At 44.4% G+C, this 21,360-nt stretch overlaps 3 protein-coding genes across 3 annotated transcripts; all 3 read left to right on the top strand.

Annotated features, from left to right (window-relative positions):
- Positions 1-657: 657 nt before the first annotated feature.
- Positions 658-4,351, top strand: LOC139914078 (uncharacterized). Its single transcript, XM_078289013.1, has 9 exons — positions 658-661; positions 903-1,036; positions 1,115-1,250; positions 1,378-1,656; positions 1,890-2,228; positions 2,324-2,505; positions 3,201-3,302; positions 3,390-3,512; positions 3,653-4,351. Exons 1-9 carry the CDS (start codon positions 658-660, stop codon positions 3,869-3,871), a joined length of 1,518 nt encoding a protein of 505 aa, XP_078145139.1. The 3' UTR covers positions 3,872-4,351.
- Positions 4,352-4,890: 539 nt separating this feature from the next.
- Positions 4,891-10,745, top strand: prpf19 (pre-mRNA processing factor 19). Its single transcript, XM_071902146.2, has 16 exons — positions 4,891-5,056; positions 5,246-5,395; positions 5,826-5,902; positions 6,608-6,749; positions 6,841-6,914; positions 7,028-7,093; positions 7,197-7,238; positions 7,404-7,478; positions 7,603-7,678; positions 7,797-7,906; positions 8,076-8,231; positions 8,395-8,464; positions 8,548-8,721; positions 9,020-9,102; positions 9,629-9,734; positions 9,858-10,745. The coding sequence occupies exons 1-16, from the start codon at positions 5,038-5,040 to the stop codon at positions 9,953-9,955; spliced, it is 1,518 nt and encodes a 505-aa protein (XP_071758247.1). The 5' UTR covers positions 4,891-5,037; the 3' UTR covers positions 9,956-10,745.
- A 1,092-nt stretch (positions 10,746-11,837) lies between these two features.
- LOC139913908 (V-type proton ATPase 116 kDa subunit a 3-like) lies at positions 11,838-21,172 on the top strand. The gene is made up of 21 exons (XM_078289043.1): positions 11,838-11,964; positions 13,035-13,153; positions 13,644-13,722; positions 13,830-13,978; positions 14,099-14,197; positions 14,323-14,384; positions 14,482-14,608; positions 14,756-14,838; positions 14,941-15,034; positions 15,230-15,442; positions 15,910-16,060; positions 16,223-16,362; positions 16,638-16,795; positions 16,907-16,997; positions 17,101-17,219; positions 17,354-17,567; positions 17,668-17,778; positions 17,879-17,971; positions 18,064-18,184; positions 18,362-18,533; positions 20,336-21,172. Exons 2-21 carry the CDS (start codon positions 13,037-13,039, stop codon positions 20,427-20,429), a joined length of 2,487 nt encoding a protein of 828 aa, XP_078145169.1. The 5' UTR covers positions 11,838-11,964; positions 13,035-13,036; the 3' UTR covers positions 20,430-21,172.
- Positions 21,173-21,360: the final 188 nt, after the last annotated feature.

The raw sequence follows: 21,360 nt of genomic DNA, 5'->3' as shown, positions 1-21,360 counted from the left end.
CGCCAGCAGCGTATTGTTTACCGAGGAGTAAAGCGCGACGTAAGTTGCGCAGCAGCCGCCGAGAATACAGCGTAGCCCCGTTGCCATAAATAAAAGTGAGGTCGGATGCTCATGCGCACTGAGCAAGGGACGTTGTTTATTCTCCTATCCTCATTCAGAGAAATAGTCGTTAATATCTAGCGGTGGACTTATTTTCCACACGTCGTCCAGGTGAGTCCAGACTAGATGCGTGACAGACTGTTCATTTCTAATAAATTATTATCAATTAATCGCGATAATAGAGCAGTGCGTGGTCTTCTGTGGCTGATAAGTAGCATATTGGACACCTGACTGGACATGACTGTAACGACTAGCCAGGCAGCGTGCATCAGGCTCTTTATTGATGCTTGAGGAAAGTATTTATTCGTCATTAGGCTGCAGAAACCTCGTCACGGCTGTCTTGCAGCACCCCCTTGTGTAGCTTGTTGATTGATGACAGCCTATCCTCGTTAGCTGGCTTGGCTTTAGAGGAGGATGGGGGTGAATGATAATGACGTGTGCGTCCCTGTCCCCTGTGCGGACTGTTTATAGGTGAAACAATCCCGCTTTGGTCTCTCTTCACTTTACAAGATGCTCTCCCGTGTGCTACTGGCTGCCCTTTTCACCCTTCCTCTCACTATGGGTAAGTCTTCAAGATTATTTGCACTGTACAAATTCATTTCAATACATGTTTGGACTGTTATATTGCCAGTGGGCTACATATTCTGTCTTTTCCAACAGGTTTCCCATTGGGTGAGTCAGCAGCGAGCGACATTGCATCTCATCCCACCCACACCTACAAATATTCTCTGTGTCAGTTAACCCAGGACAGCAAGAGCTTGTTGACCCTGTACCGCTTTTGTTTTTTTGACACTTTTTGACAGGTGAAAATGAAGAATTCCAGATTGTGTGTGCCGGGAAGGAATTTCGCCTGCCGGTGTACTCGGCGTCAAGAATTGTGACTTTTACACCGAACGCCCCTCCTGGCCCGCGGCGCGTCCTGCTGGATAAGAACACAGTGAGTCAAAGTGTGCATGTGTGCGTTTGCTTGTGTACAGTGCAGCTCAAACAGGTTCAGCAAAGCCTTTATATGCAGGTGAAGGACCCGCGGTTTGAGTGGACCAGAGATCGGATGCTGGTGCTGAAGGAAGTGACCCACGGTGACCAGGGACTCTACGCCATCAAGCTGTCGTCCGGTTTCACCTATGAGACAGTTCGCCTCACCGTCTCAGGTAGAAAAGTCTCCTCTCTGCTTTCCTAATATACAAGTGTTCTCTACGGCCCTCCTCTCTGATTGGTTTGAAATTGAATGTTTTGATTTCCTCCCGCCCCTCCCTCCACCCCTTCATCCCGCTTCAGAATGTATCAAATCCTACCGAAGAAACTACGGGGAGACCTTTCAGCACGGCATCCCCCAGGACGGCTCCCTGCTGGAGTTTTCGCCCCGGGGTGCCCCGCCCGAGGCAGAGCCGGTGGTGCTGTGGAATCGGACCGACGCCGACGCCGGCGGCCGGGGCCGGCTGCAGCGGGACGGGAAGGCCTGGGTGGCCGAGAGGGTGACGCAGGCGGACCAGGGCAACTACACCGTCCGGGACGAGAGCGGGAAGGTCCTGTCCCGCAGCACCCTCACTGTCCAGGGTGAGCAGGGGCCGAGCGCAGGGGGACGGGAGGTTTTAGAGGCAGGGAGAACAGAGGCTGGTGAAATTTGTTATGGGCATCTTAAATTTTAGGCTCCTATCAAAGGTAATGCTTATATCTTATCTTTCCCTTTCCACCTGGCACCCCCTCACCCCTTCCCATGCCTTCTCCTTACTTTTCCTTCATCCTCCATCCTTCTCTCTGTTCATAATCCCGCACACGGCCCCCCGCAGGACACACCTTCAATGTCACCCGCTTCTCCAAGGAGTCTCTAAACCTGCCCCTCTTTCTCCCTGTCCCTCATGCCCACCTCATTTTTACCCCCACCCGGTACCCGGACGAATCCTCGCTTGGCCCTTTTGACCCCAGGCCCCCCCGCGGCCCCGTGCAGCTGATCCGGGAGGGCCAGGTCATGGACCACGACATGCGGTACCGCGGCCTCGTCTCTCTGGGCAGGAACGGCTCCGTCACCGAGGTCGTGATCGCCAGGCTAACCGCGAGGCACGATGGGACGTACGACATCAGAGACAGGGACGGCAACCTGGTGTCCTCCACCTCCCTGCAGGTGATCGGTGAGTGACAGGACGCGTTTTAGGTGTCGCTTGTATCTGGATGTTTTTTGTTTCTTTCCATCTTCATCCCTTCTCTCTGCCTCTGACCTCTCCAGATAAGGCGGGTAAATGGCGAGCGGTCCTCAAGTCCATCACCGTCCCGTCCGGTATGTTCGTGTCGCTGGCCGGTTTCATCCTGTTCATGAAGCGCTACCCGAACTGCAGCCTCTCGCAGATCCTCACCGGCCTCCGAGCAAACCACACTCCTCCAGCTAACCCTCCCAGGATCAATATACAGGTGAGGGAACATGCTGAATGAAGCCATGTTGACCGAGGCTTCCACCGCAGACACAGAAAACACTGCTGATGCCAAAATATCCACAAGAGAACAGTGGGGGAAAATATGGGCTTCCAACAGGCCCGCAGCAAACAAAAAGAAAAGGGTGGAAGCTACCTCAATGCAGAGGGTGAAAGTTTATTGATTGCTTTGGAGGCGCAAAACAATAAGATGCTTAAAGAGCAAAATAAAACACAGTGATTGGCTTCTGTAGTACATGCAGGATATGCTGATAACTTAGCCAAAGTTGCCAAAGATGCCAAAGTGCCACCATTAATTAACTGAGGTTAATTCAAAGAGCGACATTGATTCATCATATGATTCATATATGGATTGTATATATTGATGTAAATCAGTTGTGATTGTTAATTTTAGGTCTTTAACCATACAAAATTGTTATACATCCAGCATAAAGCCTGCAAAGAATAAATTTCTTGAGTGAGATTCATTGTAAGAATGTTTCAAATGACTCGTGACTTTTGTTCATACCAAAGAAAAAGGTCAAGTAAGGAAAAAATGATGAATGCTAATTTTTTTTCTCTTAAATCTCTTAGTACGCAAGATTCATGAATGAGGCCAATTGTGTTTCGTCTTCCGTTTCTCCTTTATCTCCCTTTCATCCTCTTGTGCTGCCATGTCTTGTGTTTGTGTTGCAGGACTACAGCCAGCCGAGTCCTCAGCCCTCGGCCTTCTACAGTCACTCTGTTCAGCCTGGGACGCCAAGCAAGTGGAGCCCAAGAGCCAGTCCCACTCACATGGTAGGGCTGATCCACTTTGAAACGAGTCCCGTCGTTTTTCTTTTTTTCGTTGCTGCAAAGTGAGTGTGTGTGTTTGTGTGTGTGCAGGGTTACACTCCTGTCATGGTAGAAACGGGAGCTCAGTTATCCCCAGTTGGTGTGAGATCTGAGAACCAGGAAGCAGACAGACTGGCAGCTGGGAGCTCCGCTGCTCACGACTCCACTGCTGAGGTAATATTACTACGCTCCAGCTGTGTGTGTGTGTGTGTGTGTGTGTGTGTGTGTGTGTGTGTGTGCAGTCATCTGGAGAAACACAGGATCCAGCACACTGACTAAAAACCGTATCGTATGTCCTTCTTCCTCACTATCAGGACCCGTCCAATGAGACGGCGAGGAAGATTTCCTTCTCGATGCCCGGCGCCTCCGACTGCCTCCACTCGTCCGAGGACTGCGTTCAGTTCCAGATCAAGAAAGAGGGGGATAAAGAGAGGTGGAGCACAGCGAAAGAGTACTTCTCCACCATGCCGCTAGATGTGGACACCTCGGAATCCTGCAGCGTTTACACTTCAGACAAACTCAACTTCTTATAGGAGGCAGAGGAGCGGAGCTAACATGAGGGAAGTAGAAGTGTCAGGCATGGATAAAACTGTAGACTTCTCAGATGTAGTGAAACCGTTATGGGAAAAAACAAAACCTCACCTGTGCCTTTGACATCTGAACCTAGTTTCAAACTGTTTGATGTCAGTATTGCATGTTATTTTTTCATGTAAATGATAATCTTTCTTCAGCATGAGTCGAGCAATAGCCTTCCTGTTCCATATTACCCGTATATTGACACTGGTTGATGGTGTTTCTAAAATCTGCTGTTACCTACCTCTGGACCCTCAGGACCAATATGATCTGCACTGTATATTTGCTGTGTGTGTATGTGTGTAATGAGATTTTTTATTAATGTTATGTGAGGATGGAGGTATATAGAAAGGTATATAGAAATTGGAGTTGGGATAGATAAGGCTGCAAAAGGGAATTCTTAAGTAAAAGTACATTAATAGATACAGTTATTTGAAGTATTTTTCAGTTTCAGTTTCAGTTTCAAGTTTTCCCAATCCACCATATACATGTTAACCACTTAAATAATTTACCACAAAATAATATTTATCTTTTTTAATGTCTGCTCTATGACCTTTAGTCTAATTGCAGTGATATTATATAGTATTAATCAATGATTTACCCTCGAAGTCATTGTAGTTATAGTTATAATGTTAAATGTTATACGTTCCACCAAATATTGCAATAGCCTATTCATGTGTGGTTATGAACTTTGTGTACAGGATTAAATTTTATCACTGAATCTTTCTAGTGGCTTAGGAGGTTAGCCTTCCGTAATATTTTTGCAATAGCATAATGTTCAAGCACTTCTCACTTGTCAATAAATAAAATTTAACAAGAACAAAAACACAAAACTTTGTACTTGACTTGTCTCCAGTGTAAATGTGTCGTGCCTGACCGGGAGAGGGCAGTCAAGTGCCTTTGAGGCATGAACACAAAGGAAAATAAAGCGTAGAAGAAGAACTCACTAGCTGACCATAACTGTCCCAGCATGCACTGGGATTTGTAGCGGCAATGAAAGGACAGCGTGCCACTTCCAACTTGAGCAAAACATAAATAAAGTACAGATTAGCTATAATATCAATCATCGTAAAAGGCGCACATAATTAAAATCTTCAGAAGCGACGTGTAGAAGTGCGCGTGGAAGATGTCTTTGGTTTGTGCAAGTAAGTTGAAAGCAGCGATATGAGGAGGCAAAGTAAGCTAGGCACCGCGCTAACGCTAGCTGCCTAGCTAAGCCGGCTAACGTTAGCGGCCATGCAGTGCCGCCTTGATGCAATAACGGCATATCCAGCTAGTTGAAGGTTGTATGACTATCGGTATCATGTGATTAAGTTTTAACTGCGGTTTTCCAGTTTCCAACGAGGTCCCGGAGCATCCGTGCGTCTCCCCGGTGTCCAACCAGGTGTTCGAGCGCAGGCTGATCGAAAAATACATCGCAGAGAATGGGACGGACCCGATGAACGGTCAACCTCTGTCTGAGGAGCAGCTCATAGACATCAAAGGTAAACCAGTGGCAGCAGAGTAATGTAGGACTTGCACTACTATTTTGCACCGAGCAGTGTGTCCGCGGGTCCTTAAAGTCTGAAAAAGTCTTAAAATCTAAATGTTAGGTCTGGATGTCTTCATTTTTCACCATGCAATAGCAAGTTTCTCTGCGCTGCATGGTCAATATACAATGATACAATGGGCATAGTATCTACTTCACTAAACAACTGGACTTTATGTCCTTTGCCAAGTAATTTCCTTTTTCTTATGCTGCCCATTCATAGTTTCAGAACTTTCATTAGCTATGTTAAATCAGAAATTTGTGTCTTTATTTTGATTTTTACAACGCTCAGTTCCAGGTAGCATTAATAAGGTCTTAATATTTGGCTTAACTTTAACACCTTATGACACTGTATTACCTCTGAACATTACTTTTCTCCACCCCAGTGTCTCATCCTATTCGACCAAAGGCACCCTCAGCAACAAGCATCCCTGCCATACTCAAGTCCCTTCAAGATGAATGGGTGAGTAACCTGATCAACCCTGAAACACTAACTGTTAATGTTACCCTGCATGAACCTGATCTGGGCCCATTTTGATTGTGTATTTTTCTTAATCCCTTGGACAAGTGGCCAAATGTAGATGACGTAACTACAGTGGGGTTTGATAGCAGAAAAAAATATCTAAAACATCAACAGTAAACATGGGGTTTTGGTGTCAGTCTGAGGATTAAAGAGCGAAGGCTTCTGTCTAGACTCACCATTTTGCACCAATGTTCAACAATCATACAGAGATAAATCCATTGCAGAACCAACAGATACAAATTTCTCCACTGAGGGTAGCCTCAGTAGACCATAAAGCATGCAGCCTCAAGATGGGTTCTGTTTTGCCTAAGGGGCACAACTCCTGCTGTTTCTCAACTGAAAAAACACTCACTTTCTTGCTCTTACTATGCAATTTCCCTCTCCAACTGCATGTATAAGTTTTGGTGGAGGTTGTTGAAAGTCATTCTGGGAAATGTAGGAAATCACTAACCGAATTAGATGAGGCAGGTTGAGGGAAAGTGGGTACACCAAAAAAGTAAATTTAACACTTCACCATAAAAGAATGCATTGGACATCACAGATTGATGAGTATCCGAGGCTGGATTTTTTCCTTTGTACTTTATTATTTTTCTGTCAGATTGGTAAATAAGTTTCCCTCATCCCGTTGCCTCCTTTCTCTCCCAGGATGCGGTGATGCTTCACAGCTTCACTCTGAGGCAGCAGCTGCAGACCACCCGCCAGGAGCTTTCTCACGCTCTCTACCAACATGATGCCGCCTGCAGAGTCATCGCCCGACTCACCAAAGAGGTCACCGCTGCCAGAGAGGGTAGGTTGACGCCAGCTCATGCCGTCCTCTGTCCCTTGTATTTGTGGTGGTTGTATGTGTTTTTCTCATGGGGTTTATTTCCGCTTCACAGCCCTCGCCACGCTCAAACCCCAAGCTGGATTGGTCGCGCCACAGGCAGTCCCCGCCTCTCAGCCGGCTGCAGTGGTGAGTGATCTGACTTTTATTCCTATGCATGAAATACTGATCAGTAAATCTACATCAGCATCTTTCCCATCATTCCTCCTCACGATCTCTCCCTTCTGCCCTCCGTCTCTCAGGGCGCTGGTGGAGAGCCGATGGAGATCAGCGAACAGGTGGGAATGACCCCTGAGATCATCCAGAAGGTAAGGCTGGCTTCTAGCTACATGAATCATTATTTGATGTTGAGCTGCTCATTTCCGGGTCTAAAATGTGTAATTTAAATAATGTCAATTTTCCTGTTTGCAGCTCCAAGACAAAGCCACTGTCCTCACCACAGAGAGAAAGAAGGTAATATTTTTTTTAGCTCTTTTAGTTAGCTGTTATTCACGCTTCTTAGCGATTATATGGTTACGCACTCATTCATTCTCCCACAAACCTACATATATTGTACATTGTGATACAGTGTAATATATTTTCATACTCCTATAACTCCTTTCCTGTTTGTTTCCCCAGAGAGGAAAGACTGTTCCAGAAGAGCTGGTTAGAGCTGAGGATCTGAGCAAATATCGCCAGGTGGCCTCCCATGCTGTAAGTACTGCTTTCTGTCCATTTTGATTGGGAATGGATTACCTTTCTTCTTTTTGAATGAGGAGGAATTCAACTGCTTTTGTGCATATAGTGATTCACCATGTTTTCTCTCTGTTGCTCTCAGGGCCTCCATAGTGCCAGTGTCCCTGGCATCCTGGCTCTGGATTTGTGTCCCTCAGACACCAACAAAGTGCTCACCGGTACACTGATCCATCTCATGCTCATCTCTCAATTTCAAAATACATTTGAGATTCATTAAGACACTTTAAATTGTTTGATAGTATCTGTTATATGACATCGATCCTGCCATTCTTCCAGGTGGAGCTGATAAGAATGTGGTGGTGTTTGACAAGAACGAGGAGCAGATTGTGGCCACGCTCAAGGGTCACACCAAGAAGGTCACCTCTGTCATCTACCATCCATCCCAGGTAACATCTCCTGTCCCAGCGTTAAACATCAGCCTGTCAGAATCACTGTCAACAACCTGATAGTATGTGTGATAGTACTTTTCAGAAAGAGATATGATCCATAATTCTTATCCGTTGTTGTTCGCTTTCTTTCCCACCCCTTGCTCCCCGCTCTCTTTTCCCCCTCCAGTCGGTGGTTTTCTCTGCATCTCCAGACAGCACCATCCGTGTGTGGTCCGTCACCGGTGGCAACTGCGTCCAGGTGGTGCGTGCCCACGAGGCGGGCGTAACCGGGCTCTCCCTCCACGCCACTGGGGACTACCTGCTCAGCTCCTCCGAGGACCAGGTATGCCAAGCGCGTAGCTGAACCAAAATACTGGCAGAACTTATTCCCTATTAAAGATAACGACTATGACCTGTAATTATGCAGAGGGTGGATGATGAAAAAATCTATCTCATGTCTGAACATCTTCCTCACTCACCTCTTTTCTCTCCTCTCTCCGCTGCAGTACTGGGCCTTTTCTGACATCCAGACTGGTAGAGTCCTCACCAAAGTCACTGATGAGAGTGCCGGCTGTGGTAAGTGTGTAATAATTTGTGTGTATGGCAATCTCAATAAGAGTCCCGTTCCAGGTGGTAACCTTTGTATCTTCTCCCCGCAGCTCTCACCTGTGCTCAGTTCCACCCTGATGGTCTCATTTTTGGCACTGGGACGGCTGACTCCCAAATCAAGATCTGGGATCTGAAGGAGCGCACCAACGTGGCCAACTTCCCCGGCCACTCCGGCCCCGTCACCTCCATCGCTTTCTCTGAGAACGGATACTACCTGGCCACAGGTGAGAACTATTAAAAGCTTTTTTTAAACAGAATTTTGTTCCTCTATCTTTGATAGACACGTTTGGAAATGTATGGGAAATTATGTATGGGGATAGTTTCTTGGTCTTGAACATTTGGGAATTGCACAAATTTTGAAATGTAAGATGTGTAGGAGCCGTAGATATTGAGAATCTGTCGTTAACCCCAGCACACTCACCCCGTTTTTGAATGAAAATGGTTCAGAACTGTATTGTGAATCTGTGTTGGATTGAGTTTGATTTAAATGGCCTGACATCCTTGTCTGGTGTTGTACTCCAGGTGCTCAGGATAGCTCTCTGAAGCTGTGGGATCTGAGGAAACTGAAGAACTTCAAGACCATCGCTCTGGACAACAACTATGAGGTGAGAAACAGCAGTTATTTTTGAGTGCTCCTATTGGAGCTTTTATAACCTCACATCATCTCTTCATTGCTTAGACGACATAAGCTAAGAGTCTGAAAAGTAATCTTTGTTGTAGTTAAATTCTCAACAAGAGAGACACTTAATAGTCACTTGCTCCACGTTGTATTTGAATCATCAATCTATTCACATTAAGGAGAGGTTTGAAATATAAACAGAAAAGATGTGCTTGACGAACGCATTTGGTTAATTCATTTATATATCCTGTCTGTGTGTTAAAAATGCAAAACTAAACAAGAGGGTTCCCACGGGCCTTTTCATTTCACCATGCTTTCTTGACTTGACAACATCATGATTAAAAGGAATGAGGCCTTTATGATGTCTAATTTTGAGCAATACCGTGTCTTACCCCAAAATTAATTTAATTGAACCAAACAAGACCTTAAAGGTCATTGAAAAGTCCTTTAATTTGATGTGTGGGAAGCCTCTGAATATGTAAGGACTATTTGCCTCTGTGCCTCTGTTTCAGGTTAAGTCCCTAGTGTTTGACCAGAGTGGAACCTACCTGGCCGTGGGAGGATCTGACATCCGGGTCTACATCTGCAAGCAGTGGTCCGAGGTCCTCAACTTCTCTGGTAAGGGGGGAAAAAAAAACACCAGTCTCTTTTAGCTGCTCACTCGGTGTATGCATGCCACATAGTGTGTTTGTTGCAAAGAGGTGTCCGGTTTTGACACTGCTCTTCCCTTTCTATTCGTAGAACACTCTGGATTGGTGACCGGCGTGGCCTTCGGAGAAAACGCTCAGTTCCTGAGCTCTGCAGGAATGGACAGAAGCCTCAAGTTCTACAGCTTGTAGAGCGCAGAGGAGGATCGGATGGGAGGAGAGCTGACAGGCCGAGGGTGGGTGGGTGGGTGGGTTGGTGGTAAAATACTTCTGAGCACTCATTATCCTGGACACAGATTTAGTATAGTCCTGTAATTTTTTTTTAAAAAGAAGAAAAAAAAATCTCCTGTTGGTCTGCTTCTTTAGTGTCTTAGTCCTAATGTCCAGGAAAGAGATCCTGTGAAGCGTTTGACCAAATAGCCTCCCATGTGGCGTGGTTCGGATGATGATGGGTGTTTGTTGGGATTGTGGGTTTGAAATCTAAATGATGATTCTGTCATAATGCAATGAGATGCAGATGCCAGTGTAATGTTTGTCAGATTTGCCAGCAGTGGCGATTTTACTGTAGAATTTGCTTTTTTTTTGTGGGGGTTGGGAGGGGGTCCAAGTTGCTTGTAATACAGCTCCAAAGTGTTGTATACTGTTGAGAACTATAATTGGTGTGTTACAACAATCTGCTTTGCTTTTTAATATAGGCCACCATGAATACCTGTAGGCTAAGATGAAAATATATCTGTAGTGATGTGCAGCCAGGCAAAGGAACAGATGTATGAGATTTGCCACTTTCATTTCATTTATTTTCAGTAAATAATGAAGGCTTATTTAACCTCCCCTCAATTTCCTCTTTCATTTGTTCCATTTGAGCTTCTGTCTGCTGTTTTTTTTTGTTTCCAATTGTACATTTCTTATTACTTCCTCTTTTACCTGTTGCATCTCTGCCCTTTTACAACAAAATAAAATATCTTTTTGTAATGCCATTCAACCATTTGTCGGTTCAATGAAATGTACAGTATGTTCCTGTCATTTTTAAGAGCAGGTCAGGTGTCTGCAGCCAATTTGAAGACTTTGATCCCAGTAAACACTTGTGCACAGTGCGCTGTGCTACATTTAATGTCTGTAATGGAAGGCTTTGTCCGAAGCAATGTGATTTGCCAGAAGGGACCGTGTCAAAAGCAGTGTTAGGGAGACTTGTTTAAAACTACTTTATTAAAAACTACCAAACACTTGTAAATGATATAAGTAATACTACATATCAACTATTATCAAAATTATTTTTTTTCAAACTAATACTGCTTCGAAAAAGTTCAATTACATTAAAATTACATTTCTGCAAGTCATCAAATCTGTGTCTGGATTGGCATATAGTACATGGAGCAACAACTATACTAACAAAGTAAAACATGGGTGATTTAGTGGCTCAGGCATGCAAATCCTTAGGCATGCCTGGGGTTATTTTACTAGGGGAACGGGGAGATTAAGGCAGCAAAGATGGAAACATCTTAAAGAAATGTGTAATTTTTAATTCTCTATTTCAAGTACATGGCCAAAAGTAGTAAACTATTGAAAAGTTCTTATAGTTGGGCTGCACTCCCAACTACTGCAAAATGCTTTTGCACTTAATAATTTAACCTAACTACTCTTAACACTGGTTTGTGTACATTTTAATCTACAATACAATGTTGGGCATCAAAACCAAGGGCACGGTTTGGTCTCGTGCATGTCCCCGAGATGTCCTCTTCCTAAAATCCATTATTAATGAGCTAACCGAAAATCATGCTGTTCATTCCATTACTTGTGTGTCGCTTAGCAACCATGTTGTTCCGCTGCTGTTGAGGAACTATATTGCTTCGCGGAAGAATAACACGAAACAATTAGAATTTAAGTATTACCCGTTAAAAATTAAAGTTAATTAACATTTTCGTTATTTTTTTATAATACAATTCCGCGTTACCGCCATGAAAGTATTATGTTATCGCCGTTTAATCATGTAAAGCACGGCCTCTCGTGGCCAAAAGAGAAACAACGTTCAACTGTCACGTGAGAGTGAAGTAACGTGACCTGCGCAAACAAACGGGAAGTGCGAGTCACAGTCACACCGATAACTTCTCATAAACAGCTCATGTTTGACGCCGTCAAACTGCTTCTCCAACGGTTACCGGTCTGTCCATCGGTGTGGGACTGGACAGGCTGAAAGAAAACAGGTAAGTGTTTTCTGGAATGAAGGCGGGCAGGTGAATTGATCCAGTATTTAGCTACATTTTGTAAACCAAGTGGAATTGCCTGTTTTCAGCCCATATCCAACAATACCGTCTGGGCTGTTCTACCAGTGACAAAAAATATGTTGCTGTTATGTGTTATTGTTGACCTCTTTTGTTTTTTTGTTTTTTTAATATCAAAGATGTCATCAAAAAAGTAGGGTATTTGAAATAATGTTGGACATTTACAAATGTTGTAGCTAGCACTTAAACTGGCACAGTCTAACTGGGCATGTGCTAGAAAATGAAACTCTGCCCCAGTGCTGTTCACTGATGTGCTTAAACAAATTAGTAGGGTCGAGCATATGGCATGGCCAATCATATATCTATGTATAATACCCATAGCTGTGAAACAGTTTGGGTCATTTGAGGAGAAAACTGGTAAACTTTCTTATGAAATTACAGTTAGTTCCTTTCCTTTTTTTGCTCCATAAAGATTGTAGAGCCTAATGTTAGGAGCTGTAGAGGTATGGTTAGAAATAGAACAGTTTAATGATTTGCAATTGTTGCAATGTGCAGTTTCATTGAAGTTTAGTTTGTTCTCGGATGATGCTTCATAGTGTGGGCTTTGTTTATACTTCTCAGAATGTATTTCTTTTTCTAACTTTTGATTTACACTACTTATTCCCACGTCTAGCCCTGGTTTTAAGTGTATTGTAGTAATATTTTACTGAACACACTCTAGTGAACTAAATGTGAGCGATTCATATTGGCAGACGTGCCCGTGCAAGAATGGAAATCCCACTGATCATCTTAGTCAGGAGGAGAAGAAAGAACTTCATGCTTCCCCTTTCTTCTGTTTCCACTAGCTAGAGCAGCTGCTGCACTATGCTTTTGTGGGCCTCCTCTGTCCTCATTGAAAATCAACACGGTCTATGAATTTGTGATTTTTATAGTTTACTTATTTTCTCTCTTCCTCATTCCGCTGAGGCTACCGTGGTTTGCCTCGTCATCCTCTAATGTGTTATCAGAGGAAAATATTAAACCTGATTGTTTCCTTCCCGTTTTGTTGGCAGCGATGGGTTCCATGTTCCGCAGTGAGGAGGTTTGCCTGGTGCAGCTCTTCCTTCAGTCCGACTCGGCCTACAATTGTGTCAGTGAACTCGGGGAGCTGGGCCTGGTGGAGTTCAGAGACGTGAGTCACTGCAGTTACTTAGCCAAACTCTTGGTTCACAATCTTGTGGTGAAAAGGCACAATTGAATTTAACCCCGTCTTTCCCAGTGTGGGATTAACAAAGGACTACTACTACTGTTTTCATGTACTGTGGCTCATGTTGCAGCCCTCTGATCATTATTCAGAACAATCCACTGCACTATCCACTCCGGCTTACACAGGTCACACAATGGAGATGCTAAAATATCCTGAATAATAGAAAAGTATTTGAGTGATGATTATTTCTAATGAAATTTGAGGGCTTTTTGTTTGGCACCAGTCAATATCTAATGTAAAGTTAACATTGGACTTTGTGGTATTTGTAAATCTGTTGAGCCTTGTTGAAATGGTGAACTGATGGTTGCTTTTAATCAGTGCAACACTTAGCAAATGTTTGTGTAGGTGTACATTTTGATCAGATGAGTATGAGTAACCCATCTCTTCTCTTTTCCCCTCTGCTCTGTTGAATCAGTTGAATCCCAATGTGAACGCCTTCCAGAGGAAATTTGTGGGGGAGGTGAGACGATGCGAGGAGCTGGAGAAGACTTTCAGTAAGCATCTCAAATCAAAATATTTGACCCATTGTTCCCCATCTATCTTTATCCATCTCTCTGTCTCCTCTGTCTGCCCTCTCTGATCTTCTCTATCTCTCCCTCAGCCTTCCTGGAGCAGGAGATCAATCGCTCCCTGTCGCCGCCCTTGCACGCCCCCCTCTCTCCTCCTTGCCCGACGCCTTCGGCCCCTCAGCCCCGTGAGCTGATCACCATAGAAGAAGAGAGCGAGAGGCTGGCCAGAGAGCTCAGAGAGGTGGGCTCTCAAAACAGAGCTGTGTTGATAAGCCAGAGATCCTCTGTTCTCTCATCAGTGTGCTATCAAGAGGTTGAGCTTACTAGCAAGATAATTTTGCGTGTGTGTGTGTCCCTCCAGGTGTCCAGGAACAGAGACAGCCTTCGGGCCCAGCTGACCCAGCTCTGCCAGTACCGAGGAGTCCTGAGCCAAACGCACTCTCTTACTGCCTCGCAGGTGGTGAGAATTTCCCAACACCCCTGCCTCTCTTATTACTAATTCTTTCATTAATCTTACTTAGTGGGTCACAGATTAGAAAGATTTTATGCCAACTATTTCTTTTTTTTTTTAAATTCTTCTCACAGGCACCACCACCTGTACTGGAGAGCCAAGGCATGTTTGATAATCGGCAAGATGTCCACCTCAGGTAGACCTAATTTCTTTATTTTTACAATCCAATCTATGTGTACTTATTATTATTGTTTTTTTTTAATGCATGTCTCACCCCATCTGCTCTTGTACAGTTTTGTGGCAGGAGTGGTCCATCCTTGGAAGGTCCCGTCGTTTGAACGGTTGCTGTGGCGGGCGTGTCGCGGTTACATCATAGTGGATTTCCGAGAAATGGAGGAACGGCTCGAGCACCCAGACACGGTGAGAAGAGGGGAGACGGACAGAGAGGATCGTGATCAAGAGATAGAAATCGAGATCAGTTCTGTTAAAGCAATAGAGCCTGATGATTTGTCACATGATCTAATGCGATTTATGGCCATTTCATGGCTGCTTGCTGTTCATTCGCAGGGGGAGATGGTGCAATGGACGGTGTTCCTTATTTCCTATTGGGGAGAACAGATTGGACAGAAAGTCAAGAAGATATGTGATTGGTGGGTAAACCTGTCCATCAGTTTGATATTTCACATTGCAGGCTTCCATACTGCTGTGCTGAACCTGTTGAATAACTTTTGATTTCTCATACACAAACACAGCTTCCGCACACAGACATTTGCGTACCCTGAGAGCACTGCAGAGAGGGAGGAGATTCTGCAGGGACTCCAAGGCAGAATTGAGGATATCAAATCGGTAAGTGTAACGCCTGTATATAAAAGCACAATGACGGCATTTATTGATACAGCCTTGATGCAGCATTTGCCTCACAGCCTCATCACACTAGAAGAGACTAGAATGAGTTGAGATAGGAATGAGTTGATTTGTAGTTTCTCCAAAGAACTACTCTAAACTAAACTACCGCATCCCCCCCACCTCCATCCACTTCAGGTGCTGTCCCAGACCGAGGCCTTCCTGCAGCAGCTGCTGATGCGGGCGGTGGCTGTGCTGCCCCAGTGGAAGGTGCGCGTCCAGAAGTGCAAGGCCGTCCAGATGGTGCTGAACCTCTGCAGCCCCTCCGTCACCGACAAATGCCTGATCGCCGAGGCCTGGTGTCCCGTTGCCAAGCTGCCTGAACTGCAGAGCGCTCTGAGAGAGGGAGGGGTGAGCGAGGGGAGAGGAGGGGAGAAAAGCAAGGATAGGAAAACAGGAGGAGTTGTGGATGAGAAATGATTAAAATGATAAATACAGAAGGAGTGATTGGAGAAGGACAGACGGGCAGATATTGACACTAATTTGCATCTTGCTCTCTTTATGGTGGAGAGAATATCATGTCAAACCGGATGCTGATATTTGTCAATTCAAAGTTTCCTTACTCACATACGTAGTAGAACTTTGCTTAAGACTCCATTACTCATTTTGGCAGACTGCCATCTACTAAGAAATCTTTTATTTAAATTAAATTTCATTTTTTAGAGCTGGTTTGTCCTGCCTTCAGAACACCAAAGATGCCACAATCGCTACCGCCTCAAGTTAGATCTTTTAATACTGTGGTTTGTGAAGGTTGGTGAGCCTAATCTCCTGTTCTGTTTCTCTCCATGTTCATCCAACCCTCCTCCCTCCATCCCCAGAGGAAGAGCGGTAGTGGGGTGGACTCCTTCTACAACCGCCTGCCCTCCACCACCCCTCCGCCCACCCTGTTCCCCATCAACTCCTTCACAGCCGGCTTCCAGAGCATCGTGGACGCCTACGGAGTGGCCAGCTACCGCGAAGTCAACCCAGGTGCATCACAAAACACGCAAATCATTTTTTTTATCCTCATTGATGTCTGGGATAAAAGTTTTGAACGGTGCACAAAAGAATGCGTCGGGGAATGCTCAGGCCCTTATGCGTTTGTCTTTTGGTTAACACCAGTCTGTTCTCTCTGCCCGTCCGTGTCTGCAGCGGTGTACACCATAATTACCTTCCCCTTCCTGTTTGCGGTGATGTTTGGGGACGTGGGTCATGGTTTACTGATGACCCTGGCTGCCCTCTGGATGGTGCTGGAGGAGAAGGACCCCAAATTCAAGAATAACAACAATGAGGTAATTTGATTTGGAGGACGGTCACATGCAAAGTACACACACACACACATGAGGATAAAACTCATGCTGAACAATTGCTATCTTAATCACTTTTTAATCACAGTATTGTCTTGCATAAATTAATTTGGAGTATTGTTTCGATCGATTCCGCCAAAGACTGAAACAAAATTGTTCAGATGTTTTATGCTGACACAAATCTTTACCCATGCACATTGAATATGGAATCGATCTCTCTGTCCTCTTTCTCTCTCTCTCTCTCTCTCTCTCTGGTTCAGATCTGGAAGATGATGTTTGGAGGTCGGTATCTGATTCTGCTGATGGGACTCTTCTCTGTTTACACGGGGGCCATCTACAACGAGTGCTTCAGCAGGGGCCTCAGTCCCTTCAGCTCAGCGTGGCATGTTGGCCCCATGTTTGAGAGCAACAAGTGGAAGTGAGGACATTTCACACGTAACTTAAAATGATTTGTGTTTTTTTTTTGTTTTTTTTTTTTCTCCAATCTCTCCAATCCCATCTTACATACTTGTGTTTTACCCCCTTTCAGCGCATCAGTCCTGGCAAAGACCCAGTACTTGTCCATGGACGCTGTTGTGCCTGGCGTGTTCACCAGCCCCTACCCATTCGGCATCGACCCGGTACGGCCGTCTCGATCCCGGTCTCTTCATTTTCTTTCATCCTCTCATCTCTTTTGTCACCGCATCCATACTCATTCTGTCCTTTTTTTTGTGTCCCTGTCAGATTTGGGGCCTGTCCAACAACAAACTAACCTTCCTCAACTCTTATAAGATGAAGATGTCTGTCATCATCGGTGTCATCCACATGACTTTTGGGGTCTGCTTGTCCTTCTTCAACTACAAGTAAGTGACCATATAAGTAGTATGCCATCATTTCTATTCAATAATTCCTTTTTCTACACTTCTCTTTTGTTTGTTTCCACATTTTGTTGACTTACCTATTGTGCTTTCCTTCGTCCTTTTCTTGTTTTCTCCAGGCACTTTGGCCAGATAAGCAGTGTGTTCTTCGTGCTAATCCCCGAGCTGTTCTTCATGGTGTGTCTGTTTGGCTACCTGGTCTTCATGGTGGTCTTCAAGTGGATTGCCTACACTCCCGCCCAGTCCAAAATAGCCCCCAGTATACTTATCCACTTCATAGACATGTTCCTCTTCACAGACAACCCCGACAACCCGCCCCTCTACAGCGGACAGGTGTGTGTGTGTGTGTTGTGTGTTCATTTCTTTAAGACGGCCTTCTTAGGGTGAGTATGTGTGAGATAACAGCTGGTCTGCCCAACTCTCTTATGTGTAGATAATAGTGCAGAAGGTCCTGGTGGTTCTGGCTCTGTGTGCTGTTCCAGTCCTGCTGCTGGGGAAGCCCACCTATGAATACATCACACACAAGAGGAGAAGACGCCATGTGGTGAGGCTGCGTTTGTGTCTGATTGTACTTTTTTTTAATCTCTTTTCTTCATCAAACGGCTGCATTTTCTGACATATTTCTGATTCTCCGCCACATTAAGGAGGAAGATAGACGTCCCATCATGTCCGACAACGGTTCCATCAACGCTCACCAAGGGGAGGTCGAGGGAGGAGCTAATGAAGAGGAAGAGGAGGTGAAAAGAGAAGCTCGAGTAACATTTTAAACCTCTCATACGTAGTACATACTGTCATTCTTTTGTAACCACGGTAACTCCCCTGTCTGCAGGAGTTTGATGCTGCAGATGTGTTCATGCATCAGGCCATCCACACCATAGAGTACTGCCTGGGCTGCATCTCCAACACCGCCTCTTACCTCCGACTCTGGGCTCTCAGTCTGGCACACGCACGTCAGTGGCATGCAGCTCTGCACACACACACACACACACACATACATCCTCATATGATGCCCACACCCAGACAAACTTCCTCTATAATGCCGAAACACTCAAACATTCTTCTTCAGTCAGTTATTCATACACACATGATGCGTTCCTGTCTGACGGTGACTGTCTGTTTCCCCACAGAGCTGTCGGAGGTGTTGTGGGTGATGGTGATGCGTATCGCCCTGAGGTGGCAGGGCTACGTGGGAGCTGCGGTCCTCGTCCCGGTCTTCTTCTTCTTCGCCGTGCTGACCGTCTCCATCCTGCTGGTCATGGAGGGCCTGTCAGCTTTCCTGCACGCGCTCCGTCTGCACTGGTGAGGACGGGAGGGAGGGAGAGAGGAAGGGATTGGAGGAAAGAGGGCAGAAAGAGGAAAGATGTTCCCAAGAGATCGATTGCTTAAATAGTACCTTTCTTTTTATTTTTTATTTTTTTTAAAGTTTGTGCCAATTGTCCAGGTTTCTCCTCTCCTTTATATAATTCTCAGTAGTGTCTGCACACAGTCAGCGTAGCTGGAGATATCTGGGCTTGTTTTCCTCCCTCCAGAAGAAGCAAACTAGGGGGTAAACTAGATATAGCCAGTAGTAATTGAGCTTTAACTTAAAATTTAAATTAAACTGGTATTGATTTAAACTTAAAAGTCTGCCGCCTCTGGAGTGAACTGTATGGAATAGTTAGAGATGGAGAATATAGAAAAATATAGTGGATGGACACATGGAGAGAGGGGTGGAAGAATGTGAAAAGGGATTATCTTGTTCGGTTTTCACTTATTTTTTTTATTTTTTTATTAAGAGTTTTATTGTTCATTTTCACCATTATACAAAACACACAATAGAAAAGGAAATTCAAAAGACAACACTGCATAACAAAACAGAAATAAAGATAACGGGGGGGGTTGAGATGCAAGGGTGACACCCAGAGCCCGCAACAGCATTCAACAGGTTTTTCTTTCTTATACATTCTTTATACAAGCCTTCTCAAGCGGAGGCAGGTACCTGAGATATAGAAAGTGGTCAGAGAATAAGCAAGGGTTGTACTACAGGCCACACAAAGCAAGAGAAAAAAAAACAAAAAAAACAAATGAGAGGAGAAGGGAAAGAAGGGTTGTGTTACTTAACAAGTCTTAATTGCTAGGGCGGATGTAATCAGTTACTGTTTACAATCAAACAAGGAACTTGCGGACAGTGTCCCAGTGGTCCTGCAGGCCCTTATCAAAGTCTTTTAACAGGCAGGCTGCCCGTTCCATATTCAGCAAGTCCTCCAGCCACGAATCCCTAGAGAAGCAGGTTGGCTTACGTTCCTTCCAGTTTAAAAGAATTAGTCTTTTAGTAGACAAGCAACCCAATGTCCAGAGCTGGTCAACAGTAACTCCAACACTATTGTCTGGTTTTAGGCCCAGCAGGCATGCTATGGGACATACAGGGAAATTAACATTAAAAAACTCTGACATTAGGGATATTACTTCTAACCAGAGTGTTTTAACAGCTGGACAGTCCCAAAGCAGGTGGAGTAATGAACCTCGATTGCCACAATTGTGCCAGCATAAACCTTGGTGTTTGTCGTCCATCTTGGATAATCTAACAGGGGTAATATATGCTCTACTCAGAATCTTGTATTGTATAATCCTAAATCTCACACATTTAGAAGAGCTCAAAGCCGACCTCCAAATTGTATTCCACTGAGAAGCAGTCAAGGATATATTAAGGTCATGCTCCCAAGCCAGCTGGACAGAAGAATATGCATTAGGGGCAGCCCTAAACATTAAGCTGTAAATATATGAGACCACACCTCTTGACAAGGTTGCCTTCTTAAAAAGCTGATCCCACCCCGAGCATGAGGCAGGCACAGCTCCCTCTTTACATTTCCTATTTATAACAGACGATAGTTGTGCATATGTTAAAAAGGAAGAATCCAAAAAACCAAACTGATTTTTAAGTTGTTGAAATGGTAAGATTTTATCGCTAAAGATCTGTCTGACTGTTGTAATGCCATGCCTCTGCCAAGTTTTGTTACTTAAAGTGCATCCTCCAGCTGAAAGGATGGGGTTACACCAGATGGGACAGGATGGACGGTTTTCACTTATTGTTGTATGTTGACGTTCTGGTTGTTCTCTTTCAGGGTGGAGTTCCAGAATAAATTCTACAGTGGGACGGGCTACAAGCTGAGCCCCTTCTCCTTCTCCTCTCTGATCAACGCATCAGCTCCTATATGATTGGTCAAATGATAATTAGTCGGGATTGCCAAATCGTTTTGCTAATTTATGTATCTTACTGAGCACTTACAGCACCCCTACACATTTCAAAATGATTTTGTTCCCCTTTCTTCCTTACTTTTGTGTTTCTGTATATGCTGTAGGTTAAGAAATGGTTTAATTCACTTGCACTGTTACTACGTCAGACTGTTATTTTCGCATTTCAGTACAAGGATAATGTCCCTGGCCAATGAAAAATATACTTTTGTATCCCCACTTTTGTATCAATCTTGTGTTATGCCCCATTGTCTTTTAGGATGTATGTTTCTGTCACTCAAGAAATGGTTACTAATCACATTTGCTTATCACTGTACGAGCCTGGATTGTAGACAAAAAAATATGAAAAGGGAAGCACACTAATTATGAGTCTGTTCTACAGTTTAAGGGAATGTATGATTATTGAATTGGTGTATTGTGCTTGAAGTACAGTGTAATCCTGTAGGATTCTCCAAATGATAGCAGGGAATTATCTGAATCATTTCCATAAGCCAAAGATATCACAATGATTATTGGTGTCCCTCATTCTCATGTCTTCCCAGCACAAACGACAGATGTTTATTAGTAGAAAAGGATTTTCTGGTGCCTTGTTGGTTATTTGGAGTGAGTGCCTGTTTATCCATTAAGTCTGTGGGACAGATCAAATATCGAACTACAACTTTGAACAAACTACTACCTTGGTTTGTCTCTTTTTGCCAGTTTGCACTGTCAAAGTGATCAATTCTGGATTGAAATGAAATTAAAGATGATTTTCTTATTTCATCTTGTGTCTAATTGTATGGAATTTAATGCACTGAATAGGCTACCACTGCATGTTAGTCACATTACTCTATGAACCAGTAGTCCTTTAAAATAACCTTACATTTACCTTAATTCATGCAAAATCCCCTTAAAA

Source organism: Centroberyx gerrardi, chromosome 16, assembly GCF_048128805.1.
Source record: "Centroberyx gerrardi isolate f3 chromosome 16, fCenGer3.hap1.cur.20231027, whole genome shotgun sequence".
NCBI lineage: Eukaryota > Metazoa > Chordata > Actinopteri > Beryciformes > Berycidae > Centroberyx > Centroberyx gerrardi.
This window is presented reverse-complemented; position numbering and strand designations above follow the sequence as displayed.